Source organism: Corvus kubaryi, unplaced genomic scaffold, assembly GCF_017639235.1.
Source record: "Corvus kubaryi isolate FWS band 111438036 unplaced genomic scaffold, C.kubaryi_AGA036_p1.0 37322, whole genome shotgun sequence".
Lineage (NCBI taxonomy): Eukaryota > Metazoa > Chordata > Aves > Passeriformes > Corvidae > Corvus > Corvus kubaryi.
This window is the reverse complement of record NW_024581101.1, coordinates 1,395,260-1,411,151: the sequence shown is the minus strand read 5'-3', so window position 1 is coordinate 1,411,151 and position 15,892 is coordinate 1,395,260. Positions and strand designations below refer to the sequence as shown.

Below are 15,892 nucleotides of genomic sequence, written 5' to 3'. Positions count from 1 at the left end.
CGCGCGGCCCCGCGCGGCCCGTCCCCGCTCGCGCGGCCCGTCGCGGTCCGAGGATGCGGGAGGCGCCCGCGCTGCCCCGCGGCCCCGCCGCCCCCGCCCCCGGCCCCGTGCCCGTCCCCGGCTTCCTCGCCAAGCTCTGGGCCTTGCTGGAGGACCCGGACAGCGACGACGTCATCTGCTGGAGCAGGGTGAGGTAGCCGCCCGGGCCTGGCCCGGGGAGGCCCGCGCGGACGGCTGGAGGGTGGTGGGGACGCCGGGCCGGGGCTGCGGAGCCCTGCGGGCAGGAGGCGGCGGAGGGTCCCCGGCTGCCCGGAGCACCCCGACCCTGCCTCCCCGCCTCGCTTGCGGTGGTGCTGGCGGGGCAGCCCCGCGGCGCGGACCGGCGTGCGCAGGACCGCGCCCGGGCTTCTGCTTTGCCCCCGCAACCCCCCGCGTGCGGCGGGGCTGGTGCAGCGGGGCATCCCCGGGGGGCAGTCGCGAGTTCCCGGTCAGCGGCTCCGGGTGATGAAAGGACGCTGTCAGGAGCCATTAACTGTCCATTTACCTTTCGGAGCGGAGACAGATGTACCCCGCGGGCACAGGGCACGGACACAACTACCAGACACGCACTGTGTTTATTTTTGTTCCCTGTCATTTTTAAAACCGTAGCATTTTTCTCCACCTTTTCCCAGCCGTTTTTCCTTTACAAAGGCAAAGACGAAAAGAAACACAGTATTTTTGTTCTCCTCATGAACAACATAAAAGTGATGCAGAAAGCTCGCTGGTTTCCAGGAAGTTTGATCTTGAACATGTAATAAATCTGGCACTGCTGGTGTCACACTTACCCCTGGTCACCGCTGGGTTGTGTTGTCTGAACTTTCGGTAACTCGGCAACGTTATGTGGTTATTTTTAGTGATGACATAGCACATACAATGGAAGAATCTTGTCAGGAGCTGGGCAGACTGATGAAGGGAGATGAAATCTCTTTAGTGGCATGAATTCCACTGGGCTTGTGCAATGCATATGTTTCCTGGGAGCAAAGAGAGCAGGTTTTTTAGAACAATTTTGCTTTGGGTTAAGATAAATGTGTCAGGGCTTTAAGAAAATTCCCTGTTCAATGGAAGTGTTCCATGTAATTGTGTCTTTGAATTCAAACTTTTTAGACCAGTCCCAAGTACTCAGAAGTGTCCCCACAGACAGTTGACTTGGCAATGTCTTTCACCCTTTTCTGCTATCAGAACAGTCTCTGCTGATTTATGGTCTTCACTTAAGAGCAACACCTTAGAAAAGCTGTGCTTATTAACTAACTGTTACTCCTGCTTATTTCCTAGAATGGCGAGAATTTCTGCATTCTGGATGAGCAGAGGTTTGCCAAGGAGCTGCTCCCCAAGTACTTCAAACACAACAATATCTCCAGCTTCATACGGCAGCTCAACATGTGTAAGCATCAGTGGTTCCTACACATTCTGTCTGCCAAGTTCATAGCTACTTGGCTTCAGTTTGGATTTCTTTAAACAAGCAAATGGACTTGGCAAGTCTTTCATCCCTGAAAACGTGAGCTCTGCCCTTGAGTTTGCTTTGCAAAAGAAAAGACTGATGGAAGAACTTGGTTTTGTGTGTGGTTTTTGTGTTTTAGCTCCAAGTCCTTTTGAGTAACAGCTGTAAGAATATGTGCTGGTGCCTAAAGGTAGTGTGAGGTTGCCTGAGCTCCAGTGTTGCTCTTGCAGCAAACATATGTGTACCCAGGGGGGTAGAGGCTGTGTGTATACCCATACACCTAGAATCTGAAAAAAAATTGCCTGGATTTTGGGGCTGCCACTGCTCTTGCCTGTTTTGCTGTGTTGGAACTAGATCAGTCCCACTGATGGGCCGAGCTGGACTATGTTTCTCATTATGTTTTCTCTGCTCAACTTGTGGGCATCATGTAGGCAGCATTGCGTAGCATATGTACAGCGTGGCCAGGCAGAGGGGTGCAGTGAGGGTGGTTCAGGGGCACAGTGCTGCATGCAGAGCTGCAGCAACCAGCAGGAATAACTGCTGAAGCTTCTGGGACCAGTGGAGGGATCAACAGCACAGGAGGTGCTGCCTTAATTAGAATTTCATTCAGACTGACTGGGAGGAGCTTTCTGTCCTTGCCCAGTAGGTTTGCCTGATCTCTGTAGCTGATGCCTGTATAGGATTTATGTAGACATGAGAGAAAGCACATCTGTTTAGTCTCTGGACAGAGGGTAGGTGCTGCTGTTTGTGTCATGTACTTGTGTTTATGAGACCCATCACTTGAGTGACAGAGGATAATCCAAAGAAACAATTGTCTCTTCCCTTGTAGCCAGGATAAATGGAAAAAATACAAATATTCCTATGAAGGTGTACAATGTAGTGGCAGCCTCCTTTTACTGGTGGACCTATTCTGGCTTTCTAGTAATAGCTGGAGTGCATTAATTGTGTTAAAACCTTGACTGAGGAGAGGTGGATTGGCCTGTCAGCTGAATCATGCATCCACCCTGTGGCCTTTGAGCAGTGATGGAAATAGAACTGGCAATATCTTACTTTGTGCAGACAGTCTAGTATGAAGAAGGTGCTCTGCTGCAAGTGTTTGCATAGGCAGGCAGGGAGCTAACTTCTCTGCCTTGCTTTATTCTGTAGACCATGGTAGTACATGACAGCATTTGTTTTGATGTGTAGTTGTCAGGGGTAAAAGGGAAACTTTAGCATTCCTCTGCATCCACTGGGACATGATTCTATTCAAGATGTCATAGTAAATCTCATTTCTAACTAACTGTTGTGAAGGTTTGTACGTGGCTGGGATGGTTTGGCCATGGCTGTCTTGCCCACGGACACACAGTGGCCTCTGCTGTGCAGCTGTGTGTGCAGCCTGCAGGCAGTGGTACTCTGGACATATTCTCTAGCTGTGAAGATCAGAGAAGTGAAATCGTTGAGCACCAGGAAAGGCTACTTTGGCTGTTTTTCATAGTTTCTGCTCCCAGTAACTGTAGTGCAGTGGGTGTTTTGGTAGCATTGGACTTTTCTTTAACTGTATTTATTCAGAAGCAGCTCTCAACTGGAAGAAATGCCTTTGTTGATTCCTCTCCACAGATGGTTTCAGGAAGGTGATTGCTCTGGAGAATGGTATCATCACAGCAGAGAAAAGTTCAGTCATTGAGTTCCAGCACCCTTTCTTCAAGCAAGGGAAGGCACATTTACTGGAAAACATCAAGCGCAAGGTATAGTCCAGGCACATATTTACTTCACTTGGTTACGAAAGTGGCTTATCAGGAGCACGTATGGGTGTTTCAAACACAGCCAGCAAATACGATGGGAACCAAGGAAACTCCCTCACAATGCTTGGCTGGGCCTCCTTGTGCCAGTGCTTAGACAAAAACTGCTCTGCTGTTGGTCGTGAACTGGGGTAGGACCATGTTCTGCATCATCATCAAACCGCAGCCCTTCTCCACAGAGTTCCTATTCCTGATTGCAGCTTAGCATGGTCTGCAGTTCTGTCAGCATCTTTAACTCAGAGAAGGGCACAAAGTGAAAGAAGCAAAAGAAAATACATTCCCATTTGGCACTCATTGAAAATCACCAAGGTCATCACTAACTGGTTCATTTGGATGAGTTTGCATAAATCATATTGCTCCTCCAAAACTGTGTTGCCACTAAACTACATCCTTATGAGCACTTTCTGCTTTTCTTTTGTACGTTCAGGCCTTGTCTGACCTGTTTCTGCACAGATACTTATCCTCTATTGGCACATTACAGCCCATAATATCCTGAGGAAGAGAGTATTGTGATACATCATGCTGACATTTGAACAGCAGAATCTTTTCTTTAGGCTGTTGTCAGGTGTGGCTGCATTGCCCAGGGTAATAAAAGCCCAGGGTAGGCTGGAGAGCCACAATTCTGTTTGGATTGATTGTTCAGTGAGCTGCCCCTGCTTGGAGCCAGAATCGATGCAGTGGCACTGGCTCAGGCTGTGCTCCCCCCGCTGCTGTGACCAGCGTGTCCCAGCGTGCACGCCTGGCCAGGCAGGTGCACGGTGACGTAAGGTGTGGCACCATGTGTCCCAGGGGTGGTGCACTGGGTGGAGTGTTCTAGATGGAAAGACAAAAAGCTCTGCTCAGTGCCAAGGACATTCATATGAAGTGTTGAATAGGCTGATGAAAGATACTCTTTGTTGCACAGGAAATGTTAGTGATTTTTTTGCAAAACAGTCATTCATTTTTTTGGTCTTTTACTGCCTGGAATGGGGCCATATTCCAGTATTGGCTGTAAACTGTATTTCAGGCCTCTGTCAGGACTGCAGGTTGGAATGCAGGACTTGCTTTACTGCTGGTATGCAAGTACCCTGTGTGTCTTCACAGAATACCAGAATGGTTTGGGTTGGAAGGTACCTTAGAGTTCATCTCTGCCATGGGCAGAGACACCTCCCACTAGACCAGGGTGCTCCAAGCCCCGTCCAACCAGCGATGGGACAGACAAGTTTCTCTGGGCAGCCTGTGCCAGTGCCTCAGCACCTAAGGACTGGACACCCTGATTAGCCAGTTGGGGACTCTGAAGAGCTTGTATTTGAGCTTCTCCTTGTACTTGGGCAGAATTTAGATCAGCCCTTTTTTTTTTTGGAGGCTAGCTGGCTGCATTCAAAATTTCCACCCACTTCCTGCAACTTTTGGTTGTCTTCCCGCAGAGAGGTGGTGTGCTGAAGAGAAATCAGACAGCCAAGAATTCCATTTGGGATGCACCCTGTGTACATTAGCATAAATTATTAACTGCAACAAACAGCAAAGCATCTAGACTGCAGACAGGGAGGACAACTGTCAGACCGTTCAATCCATCCTTTGCACCATGGGATCATGTCAAGAAAGTAGTTAGTCATGTCTGAGAAGTGATTGCACAACAGCTGTGTTCAGTTCCAGCACAAAGGGATGGGATGTTGGTTCGTACCACCATAGGTTCGTTTCTGACTATCTGACTATCCCATTCCCCTTTGGATGACAACCTGCACAGAATTTATCTCAGACCTCAGCAGGCCAATCCCACGTTGGTGCTTTCACCTCCCCCTTGGAATCCAAGAGATGCTTTCACATTCCCCTGGAATTTACCAGAGTAACAAGAAAACTCCCAGCAGGCTGTAGGTTGGGAGGGATACCTGGTACAACTCCATGTGGCTCCATTTTATAGTCAGTACTTGGCAAAATGATGTTCAAAATTATGCCCACAAAACCTGGATGTGTCATTCAGACAAGTGCATGTGATGCACTGTAGACCTGTCTTTTTCAAAACCCTGAATTGTGTTGCAGCCAACAGTGCTCCTGCTGCAGAGAGAGTTGCTGAAGGAAATGGAAAATGTTTAATACAGAAGTGCAGGAAGGAGATGGTGAGCTTTTTGCTCTCAGATGGCTTTTCCACCATTGTTTGAAGTAGCAGCATTCACAGATTCTGCTGTGAGTAGAAGAGCAGTTTGGACTCGTCTTTCTGCAGACAAGTCTCCATAACTTTGGAATGTCACTGAGCAGAGAGATAGTAGAGGAAGCACCAGCAGGGGAATCTGCAATTCAGCTGGTGTGGGATAAATTTTCTGACTGAGTAGGATGCATCTAACTAGACACCTTAATCTCCCGGTAACTTAATGGAAATTTGTTAGTCCTTTGCTGGCAGATTTACCCACATCTAGAAGGAATATGATCACCTTGTTCTTCCACTATCGGCTGTGGCGTTTTTTTGGCTGGTGTTTGCTCTGTGACACTAGAGGGCAAGCTGTCACCAGGCCTGACTGAGAACCCCCAGGGAAAGCCCTTTGCAGTCAGTGGTTTTTATTGTGAATTATGGTCATGAATCTACTGTCTCCAGGTACAAAGTGCTAATGTCATGTTTTCATTGGCATCTTGTTTTTTTTATACAGTGCAGCCTGTCCTAAGGATTGTCAACTGCAGCAGTTGTGGTGTTTTGTGCCATGTAAGAATTGCAGTCTTACCTGGTCTTTTAATGGGGCTCGGTCCTGCTCTGCAGACTGACTGCGCTCTCCCTGCAGCAAGGAGTATGCACTGTTTGTAGTAAAGCATGTGTACTCATTCTAGGTGTCTGCAGTGAGAACTGAGGATCTCAAGGTCTGCACAGAGGATTTGCACAAAGTCCTGTCTGAAGTGCAGGAGATGAGAGAGCAGCAGAACAACATGGATGTCAGGCTGGCTAACATGAAGAGGTAGACTCGGCTGTTTGGGGGTGCTTATACATTGAATGTTGCTTATATCTGATGGACATTGGCTAAATATGGGTTTCATGTGAACTGGAAACAGGTGAAGCTATATTTTTTCCTAAGAATGCCCATTCCACCTCACACAACATTCTGAATCTTGTTTGTTTTTGTAATTCAGTTACAGACTGGAAATTTAGACTGGGAGTTTGTTGACTGTCTTGAGATTTCACTCTGGTTGCCAGCACCTGTAGTAGTTCTTTAGGTCAATAAAAGCATTTCATTTTTTGAGTACAATCAGGGTTAGATGCAGTGAGGGACAATTGGTGTTTTGTTTTCTTCCTTATTGGAAATGGACTTTACACATCCTCATCTCTGTTCTCTCAGATCCCCTTCATATAGGCACTGGTAATTCATTCAGGTCATTGGTATACCAGCAGATATCAAACAGAGTTCAGGAGATACCTTTCTCTCTGTGTTCTCTAAAAAAAAAAAAACCGACCAATCCCCTTGAACACTACTTTTAGATCTGTCCCAAGGCTGTCAGTGTTTGGAAACAGGCTGAGTGTAACACAAAGTCCTTATTCAACAGCTTTGAGGCTTTGAAGGAATATCTCAGGTCAAGATTATTGGTGGAGCAGCAGAGGATGAGGGTGTCCTTACTGAGTGTTTGATGCTGCCTGATTGAAAATGGAGTTAAGTTAACCCAGAGTTTATACTAGTGGATCGGATTAACTGAGGGTTAGTTATCCACAGAGGGAATGTTGCCATTGGTTCTGCAAGGTACTCTAAAGGTTTGAAAGCTGTAAAACTAGAGCATATAAAGTAAACTCTGTTCATCCTCTGTCTTCTGATTTATTCTGCATTGCAGAGAAAATAAGGCCCTGTGGAAAGAAGTGGCAGTTCTAAGGCAGAAGCACAGTCAACAACAGAAGCTGCTGTCTAAGGTACCATTGCAGCATCTTCAGTGCTACCATCCTTATTCCTGCCTCTGTGATACTTCATGGCATTCTTTGCTTATGTAGAATGACAAATGACACAGAGCTGAACAGGCTGTATTAATACAGCATAAAGAAAATGTTCTCAGTTCCTGAGTGTCCCAGAAGTAGCACAGTAAAAAACCACAAGCAAAGCACTAAGGAAAAGTCATAGTAGGATGTCAGTGTGTGGAGACAGTGCATGGTAACAGGAGCCCAGACCTTGAGAGATTGCAGGCACGTGGAATGGAGTCTGTGAAAGATCTTGGACCAGGATACACTTAGACCACTTGAGAAGTGAACTTGGAACCCAGAAATTGTAGGAGCTTGCACGCTGGAAAAAATTTTCTCTGGTTTATTCCTCAGCTGTTTCTGGTCTGGAATCCTCCAGTGACTTGTGCTGTTATATTGCATTTCAAAAAAAAAGCCAACTGTGCAAGTGGGATAATTTTTCTATGCAGTTTGTAACTCTTGCTTTGTTCTTTAAGATATAACTGCAAATGGATTTTTAAAATACCTGTTAATTTCTGTCACATAACTGTATAATTTTATAGTAAAATCTGAATTAAGAATTTAATGTTAGGATTGCTATGCTGACCACTTGGTTTTGGTTTTCTTTTGTTTTTCCTTTTTAGATTCTTCAATTTATACTCAGTTTGATGCGAGGAAATTATATTGTTGGGGTCAAAAGAAAAAGGTAATTACTTGATAGGTCCCAGATCAGTCAGATGTAAATTATAGGGATAAATCAGTTTTTGTTGTGTGACAGGTATTTTTATCATTTGTATATTCAAACTTGAAAAAGCTGATGGAAGTTCAGTCAAGCACAAAATAAGTATTTCCTCCTATCACTAAAATGGGTGGGAAGAGAATATTCTATACATTTTCAATTCCAAAGGGCACAGTTATCAGAAGTGGTAAATCTCCAAATGTGCATGCATAACTGACCTCTTCCAAACCACTGTGTGTGTGTGTGTAGTGCAGGCTGCCTGCAGTACCCTTCCTGACACACATTCCCAAAAGCCAGGCGTCTTGGAGGGAAAGAATGATAACCATTACTGCCTGTATCTGGCACTGCTGCAGCTCTTCTTTCTGGAAGTCAGGATGTACTAAAGCTGTGCTTTGTCTCAGGTCTCTCACGGATGCTGCGGGTGCTTCACCCTCCAAGTACAGTCGTCAGTATGTCCGCATCCCTGTGGAGAGTGGCCAAGCTGTAAGTCTCCCCAGGGATAGAGGCAGTGGGTTGGACAGGATGATACACAGTGATATCAGTCTTCCTTATGGCTACAAACACCCTAACCTCGTAATCAATGCACTCCCTTTTGTAATGGGCAATGAGCAGCTTTAGAGCATCACTCTGGCTGTAAAATCATGCAGATCAGTGCAACTGGTCACAGGTGAAATGTGAACAGGAAAGAGAAGCTGCAAGGAGAATGGGGCTTCAGTATGAAAAAAGAAAAGGTCAGAGCCTGTGGTTTACTCATTCTGTGCTGTATCTGCAGATGGCTTTTTCTGAACATAGTGCAGATGAAGAGGATGGAAATGGTACAGGTCTGATAATCCGAGATATCACTGACACCCTGGAAAATGCCACCAATGGCCTCCTTGCTGTGGCACACACAAGTGGCAGAGCCAGGTATGTCCAAAGTATATGAAATACTTATGCCTGGGTTAATTGGGTAGTTACAGTAATGTTGGTGATCCATATGGATTCCGGGAAACAATGTCTCTCTGAATGTCCATTTGTGCATGACAGGCCTGTTGCACGCTGTCCTTCTACAGCAGGTAGCATTGGCTATTGTCAGAGCTCATGTCTCTTCAGGAGTCCTTGGAGGCCTGTCAGTCTGATGGACATTTCAGGTTTAATTTGCTGAGGCTTTTCTGTGTGTTCAAAACATAAGCACATACTTGACTTTTTGACTGAACAGGGACGTGAGCGCATATATCAGTTTCTGATAATCCAAAATGTATATAGATTGCTAACAAACAAATTAAGATGTATAGTTTTATCTCCAGTTTCAATACTGCTCTCACTAAGCGTATCCTAGGGAAGACATCCTCTGTGTGGCAACAGATTTTAGTGAAAACCCGTTTCGTTGTTAATAGCCAGAATGAAATATGGACTAATTTGGAGTATTTTCCTTCCAGAGTCTGTCTTTTAGGAGTTTCCCTCCTGCCTAAATCCCATATACTATATTGCTGCTTTTTGCCTGGGAATAAGAGGTGTTTTGCTCTCATACATGGTCTCTGTGTAAGCTGTAGTAAGAGATTCTTAATCTGCCACTTTGCTGCTTTTTCTAAAGACCAGTTTGTTACTTGAACCCTTGACTGGCCTAATCTTATTAAGATTTGGGATACTAAACCTGAAATGAATAGTAATGCAGTTGATAAATTCTCCTGTGTGTTGTTTCTCTTTGGGTCACGTTTTAGAGAGCCACAGGCAGCTCTGGATCCTGGCTTACCTCTTTGTCAAGTATCACAGCCAAGTGAGTTAAACTGTGCAGAACCTGTCCCATCAGTTCCTATAAACGATGTCAGCAAATCTGGTGAAACAGGCACTGCTGCTGTGGAGCTCCACACTGCACAGCCAAATGCTCCAGAGGACCCCGTGTCAGTAATTGACTCCATCTTGAATGAGAACAACTCTGGAAACCAAAATGATCCTTTGCTGGAGAGGTATTAACTTGTTTCTGAAAAGCATTAGGCTGTTGTCACCTTGTGGGATCCTGTTGGAGTTCTGGAGGGTGTATTGTTTGACAGAACGTAGGGAATTAGCTTTTGAATTGTCATTGATGAAGTGAATTCTCTGCACCTTTGTTACCAGGGCTTGAAAAAGCCACATTTTGGTATCACACATTGAAAAAGGGTAAGTGTCCCTGTCACCTTTATGGTAACAGGTGTGCCTGAGTGCTGGTGCATCCGTCAGTGTGTCCCATCAGCCCTCTGCTGGCACTGCTAGGTGCTGCCAAGCAGCAGGTGAAGAGCACTAATCTCGGGCAGGCATTGTGGGCACTTTATTCCTGGGACCTGGATGTGGATTGTCCTGGTGGTCATCTCACTGTTCCTTTCCTTCTCTGCCCCTCATTTGTGCAAAGCTGTTTCCCGTGTGCCCTGTCAGATCACACAGCCCTGGATCAGGGGTGCAGGCCATGGGTTCCCACTCCGCGGTGGCTGCGTGAGCAGTTCCCAGCTCCACTCCAGTCCCTGAGCTTTGCCAGTGCCATCACTGTGGCTGCAGGAGAGCTGTATTGAGGACAAAGCTTTAACCCTTGCTGCTACAGCTCTTCTGCTGTGGTCAGTGGCGGGTAGGAGGGCCTGGGGTGGTGTCCCAGCACTCGTATGGTCTGAAGGCCCTGCTGTATCTTCCCTCCTGGGCACTGCAGGATGTGGGGCAGTGCCTTGGAACTGCCCGTTCCTCAGCGCTGGGAATTCAGTACAGGAGCACCTCATGGCATAGCAAGACATGCAGTGTGGCCACTGTGCCTGCTGCTGCCTTTCCAGGTTCTTCACTGTCCCTCATGTCTTGCCCACTGTCCTTGGAAACATGTCCAATTTGGCAACAAGCCAGTGTTTCAAAGTAGGTAGAGTTCCTTCAGGCCTAGATTATTTCCAGCCCTTTGCTTATCATTTATTGTCCCAGGGGAAAGCCATCGGACCTTTGTTTAAACAGGTACTGGTGTACAGGCTGGGGTCTGAGAACATTGACCAGATACTAAAATGAGGGAGGGAGTAGGTATGGAAGGAGGAACTGCTTTTTGACCTGATAGCTGTAGTTGTGCTTGCTGTTCAGGTAGTGTTCCTTGTACCTGTACCTCAGAGTGAAAAGTGGAGTGAAAGGTGACACAGGAATGCAGTTTCATCCATTTGGCTGTTCTGGATTGTAGGCAATCTGCCTTGTGGGGCAAGAGGAGGCCCTGCCTGCCACCTGTGCCTTACAGTACTATGTAATTTTGTCTTTTTAGAGAAGAAATTCAGGATTTTCTGAACTGCATCGATGCCAGCCTTGAAGAGCTCCAAGCAATGCTGTCAGGGAAGCAGTACAACTTCGGTGCTGAAGCATTCAGTGATGTGAGTGTCTTCTCGCTATTTCTGATTTCTGAGAAATACTGCTCAGGTTGCATCATGAAATGTCACTAGTTTACTCCATGTTGTAATGGGTAGGAGGGGGCAACATCTTGAAAAGCAAATAGTTAGAAATAGAATGATTCATAGGTATTCACAGTGTACAAAGTAATACTGGGAGCCTTTCCCAGGTCATAAAGGATTTCTGTTCTACAGAACCGAAGGGGGAGAAAAAGAAGGAAAAAAATTGCCTCAATTCTCCTTCTCAAACCTCAATCACATATCATCACATCCTGACTGTGTGCTTGATTCAACTGGATGATATGGAGTGAAATTTAGCTGTATTCCTGGAATCACTGGGAAACAGGGTAACCTTTTCTCCTCTTGTGACCTCAGTTTACTGCCACAGGTTGAAGCTCCCAGCTGAAGGCCCATGGAGGAGCCACTGTCCCCGTGCTTCAGTGGAAGGAGCAGCACACTGGGTCCTGCAGTTCTTTGAGGAGCCCTCTGCAATTTTATTTCATGAACTTTATTAGTTGACATGTGGTCTGGTTTTATTTTCAGACATTTAATCCTGAGCTGCCAGCCCTGGATATGAGCTTGATGGAAACTCCCCCTGGTATGGAAAATGTAAGAGTAAGATTTACTTCTGTGGTGGGGAGGGTGAATGTGATGCTGGGAGTTGAATCTTGCTTGATGTACCTCAAGGGTGGGAATGGGGTTGGTGGCACGGGGTGACACTGGTGGTTCATCGCATCCAGCTGACTTCAGGGTTTCAGTTATCAGTGTTGGCATGTCGGAATTTAAGAGGGATCTCAAGATAATTTCCAGTCCTACATTCCTAGTGCAGTCATACACTTGGAATGCCTGTCTGAAGACTGGAGGAAAAGTACTAAATGAAAATTGTAATGCAATACACTGTAGTTGTTCTGAACATGGTTGTATGGGATTTCCTCAGAAGATATACAGAAATTCAGCACAAACTTACTTCTCTTGGTCCAGTTCCTAAAATTGATTCATACTATTAAAAAAAACCCTTGCAAGTGTTATTTTTGTTGTAGTCCTGAAAAAATATTTACACTAGGATTTCTCAGTCAGAAGAGCTTAGACTACAACTGATGTAAAATGCAGCTGCATTTAAGCAGTGCCTGCAAAATTTAATTACATGATGAAATCATGTTTAACTGTTACCCCAACAAGACTGATTGTAGTAAAGCTTCTGGTTTGGAAGGTAAAACAAATATTTGTTAGCCAGAAGCTTGTTTTGTTTAGTAAGTACAGTTTGTACTTCACTGTGCCTCCTTCTGAGAGCTCCTGTGTGCAGGCCTTCATATGCAACAACAGGCTCATTGCTCAGTTGCTCCATCTCTCTTCCCTTCTCCTTTCACATCTAATTCTGTTAAGCAGTCAGTAAAGACTTCCATTTTGTTGTTGTTAAACATTCTGTCTTAACTCTCTGTCTGCCTTGTTTCAGATGGCAAACTTGGCAGAGAGCACTGAAGGTCTGGGAGCAAGTGAGAGGGAAACTTCAGGAAGCAAAGGTGGGCAGGAAGGAACACTGAGCACTGTGGCAGCTCCACACTCTTTGAAAACTGTATATTGAAGTGGAATTGTTGTAGCCTGTCATATCTCCTTCTTTGGTCTGGGCTTAAGCTTTTTGTGAAGACTCTGACATTTCACTGATCTTGAAGCTGTGCCTCAGTCTTAACAGGCCCATCCTGTTTTTCAGATAGAAAAAACCCATCCTGGTTTTTCACACAGAAAACATGGGTCCCATCCTGTGTCCTTTTTCACATGGAAACGTGACATGAGTGCCACAGTGGGGAGCAGAACTGCAAATGTCCTTGTGGCAGTATCTCCTACACAGGCCGTGATCCCCCCCAAAGGCAGTGCTGCTCAGGTTACCACTGCAGTGCTGCCATTGCATGCTGTGAGAGTCAGGGGCTTGCAGTGGGCTTCAGGCATTGATGTTTCCAGGTACAGGGGCTTTGGCTTCACTCTGACAGCCATGGGTGTAGGGTTTGTCCCAGCCCAGCCTGGGCTTTCCTGTAGTACACCAAGTTTGAAGCAACCTTTCCAGACTTCCTTGCCTTGAATAAGAGCCTTCAGTTGGTGAAACAGTTTTAACTGTTTGTTTTTCCCTCAGATATGCAGCTGATCCAGTACAGGGCCAACCCTCTGCTTTCCTTATTTGAAGAGCTGCCTTCGGGTGAAGCTGCAGGGAAGGTGGACGATCAGAAAGACTTTCTGCTGCCTTCCCTGGAGGAGAAACCTGCTCTCCAGCCTCCATCAGCCAGTGAAACCATTGTGCCACTTGCAGCTCCAGCAAGCCAGGCCGAGCCTCTGGACGCTCTGGGAATGGGTGATCCGCCTCTCCTCCCAGAAGATGGGAATGGAGAATATAAACTGTTTCCACTCCTGCTTCTCAGTCCTGTTGCTAACTTCATAGATGAGGCTTCTGAAATAGAAATTTCTTGAACTCATAGAATGTCTGTAACTGGCTTAGTGCTGTGGAATAACCACCAAAGGAGTGGAGCAGTAAAAAGTGTGAGCTTGGTCCTCACCTGCTTCCTGGGGACCCTGTTCTGCGCAGACAAAGGGAAGTTCTCTTGCTGCAAGCAGGGAGCACATCTGGGAGAACTGAGCACAAGCTCAACAACAACAAGAGCTGGTGGAGTGAGGGCACCAGACAGAGGGGAAGAACAACAACCTTGTAAACATAACACAGTGTATTCCATAACTTTTTATCCAATATTCTTATTGCAAGAGGAAATCTGTTTGTATCCTGTTTGTAAAGTTTGGCTGGGTTTTTTTGTTGGGGGGTAGTGTTTGTTTTTATTAGCTGGATAGTAATGTGGTGTGTAATATTTTGAACCTGGGTTTTACTCTTTGGAGAGCCTGCTTCAATAGGTGGCTTGCCTACTGTTTGGAATTAAGTTGTTTTTAAATTTTGTTTTTAATTTGAGATTTCTTTTTTGATAGTTACTGGCTACAGTTGTTTGCATCTGCTTAGATCACTTTCGTACTCCTAGATTTGCTCCTAGGTATAGGGGACATTTTTCCTATGGAAAATGACATTTTAACTGTGGAGTATTATTTTTTAACATGCTAGCACACATCCATTGCCCCGGATTGTAGGAGTTGTGGTAGGAAGTGCTTGCCCCCCTGTGTAGCGCTGATTTCTCATGCACATTGCATGGCAGTTCCGGGGTAACCTGCCCCCAGTTCACAGGTCATGTGTCCTTGGAGATGGTCAGTAGGACTGATTCATGTTTAGCAAAGGCCAGCAGCTGCCCCTAAAATGAGAAGGGGAGCCCTGGGGTGCCTTGCACTGACACAGGGTGTTGCATTAAGGTATCTCTGTGCTGGTAGCAGCTATTGTTCCCTGCCCCTGGATGGACACCGGGCTTCACGCTGCAATTTCTGCCTGTGGAATTTTAAAGCCAAATTAACCAGATGCATCTGAGTCTTTTGACAACGAACTACATATGCTAGTGTCTGCTTCGTCAAAAAGTCTTTTCCCAAAGTTTCTTTTGGCACTGTTTCCCAAGTTTTCTCTGAGTAGCTGTACTGTGGAGCCCAGCCTCTGTGTCAATAGAGCAGCAAGTTCTGTGCTAGTACCAAGCATGCCATAGCTTTGCCAGCCCACACAAACCTGCCACGTGCTGAAGTGACAGCGAACTGCTGGGGCTGCAGGAGGCCTGGATGCAGGTAGAAACCCCCTTGGATAGTATCACCTGATACTCCTACCAGCACAGTTACTTTAAATTTTTTCCAGTTTTAGGAATTCAGGCTACCTACAAGCTTTGTTCTCTCTAACGTTCCTGAACTAGTAAGTGCTGAGCTCTTTTATACTCAAGAATCCAAGGTAGATATTCTGAAGCCTGCTAGATAATGCATGTTACCTGTGCTGGCCTGACTTTGTTGGATTTGTGCTTCATTGTCAAATCACTTGAGTTACAAAGGAAGGTCCTGCTCCTGAGCGTGTAACACCTTCAGTGTCATTTTATTTCTGTGCTTCTGTACCTGTTCTTACCTCGTGACCCTTCTCATTTCCATCTTTTGAATTGCCTTTTGTCAAGTTTGTCTTATTCAAGCCTTCACAGTCTTTCTTTTGCTGACTTCTTGAGGCCAAGGGCTGAATAGTCTCAAGTTTTCATGAGCTGAAGGGAGAGGGGGAGGGGTGAGCATGTTGCATCTGTCCCAGGTCAGGTTTGGTTTAATTCCTTCCCAAAGGCCACAGTTTTGCTGAGACAGTGAAAACCAGACTTTCCTGGTGTGCTGTTTGACAGCACCATGCAGACAACAGAGTTCTTTGGGAGGTTGACCTGCACCTCTGACTCCCTGCGCAGGTTGGACTGTAATTGCTGTTATGGATTAGTGTCATGTTCCTCTGTCAGAGAGTCCTCTCCCCTCAGTGCAGCTCACTGTCAGATACTGGGTCTGAGTGCATCATGGGTTTTTAATACACTTCCTCTCTTAAGAAGTTAAGAAACCAAGGCTTAAAAAAATTGCAAGAAAAAAAAGTTTGTGCATATGTGTGTCTGGTGTATGTACTGGTCTGGGAAAAGTATTTATGCAACTTTCTTAAGAAAGATTGCAATGGAAAGACTGAATAGCAAGAAAAACCCACATGCTGAAGTAATTAAACTCAAGAATTGCAAAAGCATTACTGTGTTTCTTGTA

At 45.9% G+C, this 15,892-nt stretch overlaps 1 protein-coding gene across 1 annotated transcript; it reads left to right on the top strand.

Annotated features, from left to right (window-relative positions):
• Positions 1 to 36: 36 nt before the first annotated feature.
• LOC121665215 (heat shock factor protein 3-like) lies at positions 37 to 15,875 on the top strand. Its single transcript, XM_042029196.1, has 13 exons — positions 37 to 188; positions 1,312 to 1,420; positions 3,074 to 3,201; positions 6,052 to 6,176; positions 7,039 to 7,114; positions 7,780 to 7,841; positions 8,276 to 8,357; positions 8,647 to 8,780; positions 9,575 to 9,820; positions 11,107 to 11,212; positions 11,771 to 11,836; positions 12,681 to 12,747; positions 13,353 to 15,875. The coding sequence occupies exons 1-13, from the start codon at positions 54 to 56 to the stop codon at positions 13,682 to 13,684; spliced, it is 1,668 nt and encodes a 555-aa protein (XP_041885130.1). The 5' UTR covers positions 37 to 53; the 3' UTR covers positions 13,685 to 15,875.
• Positions 15,876 to 15,892: the final 17 nt, after the last annotated feature.

What these genes read in the sequence shown, in the direction of transcription:
- LOC121665215 (XM_042029196.1), top strand. Translation starts at nt 54, where the DNA reads ATGCGGGAGGCGCCCGCGCTGCCCCGCGGCCCCGCCGCCCCCGCCCCC. An exon ending in CATACGGCAGCTCAACATGT is followed by an intron (nt 1,421 to 3,073) that starts GTAAGCATCAGT and finishes TCCTCTCCACAG; the next exon opens with ATGGTTTCAGGAAGGTGATT. An exon ending in CACACAAGTGGCAGAGCCAG is followed by an intron (nt 8,781 to 9,574) that starts GTATGTCCAAAG and finishes GTCACGTTTTAG; the next exon opens with AGAGCCACAGGCAGCTCTGG.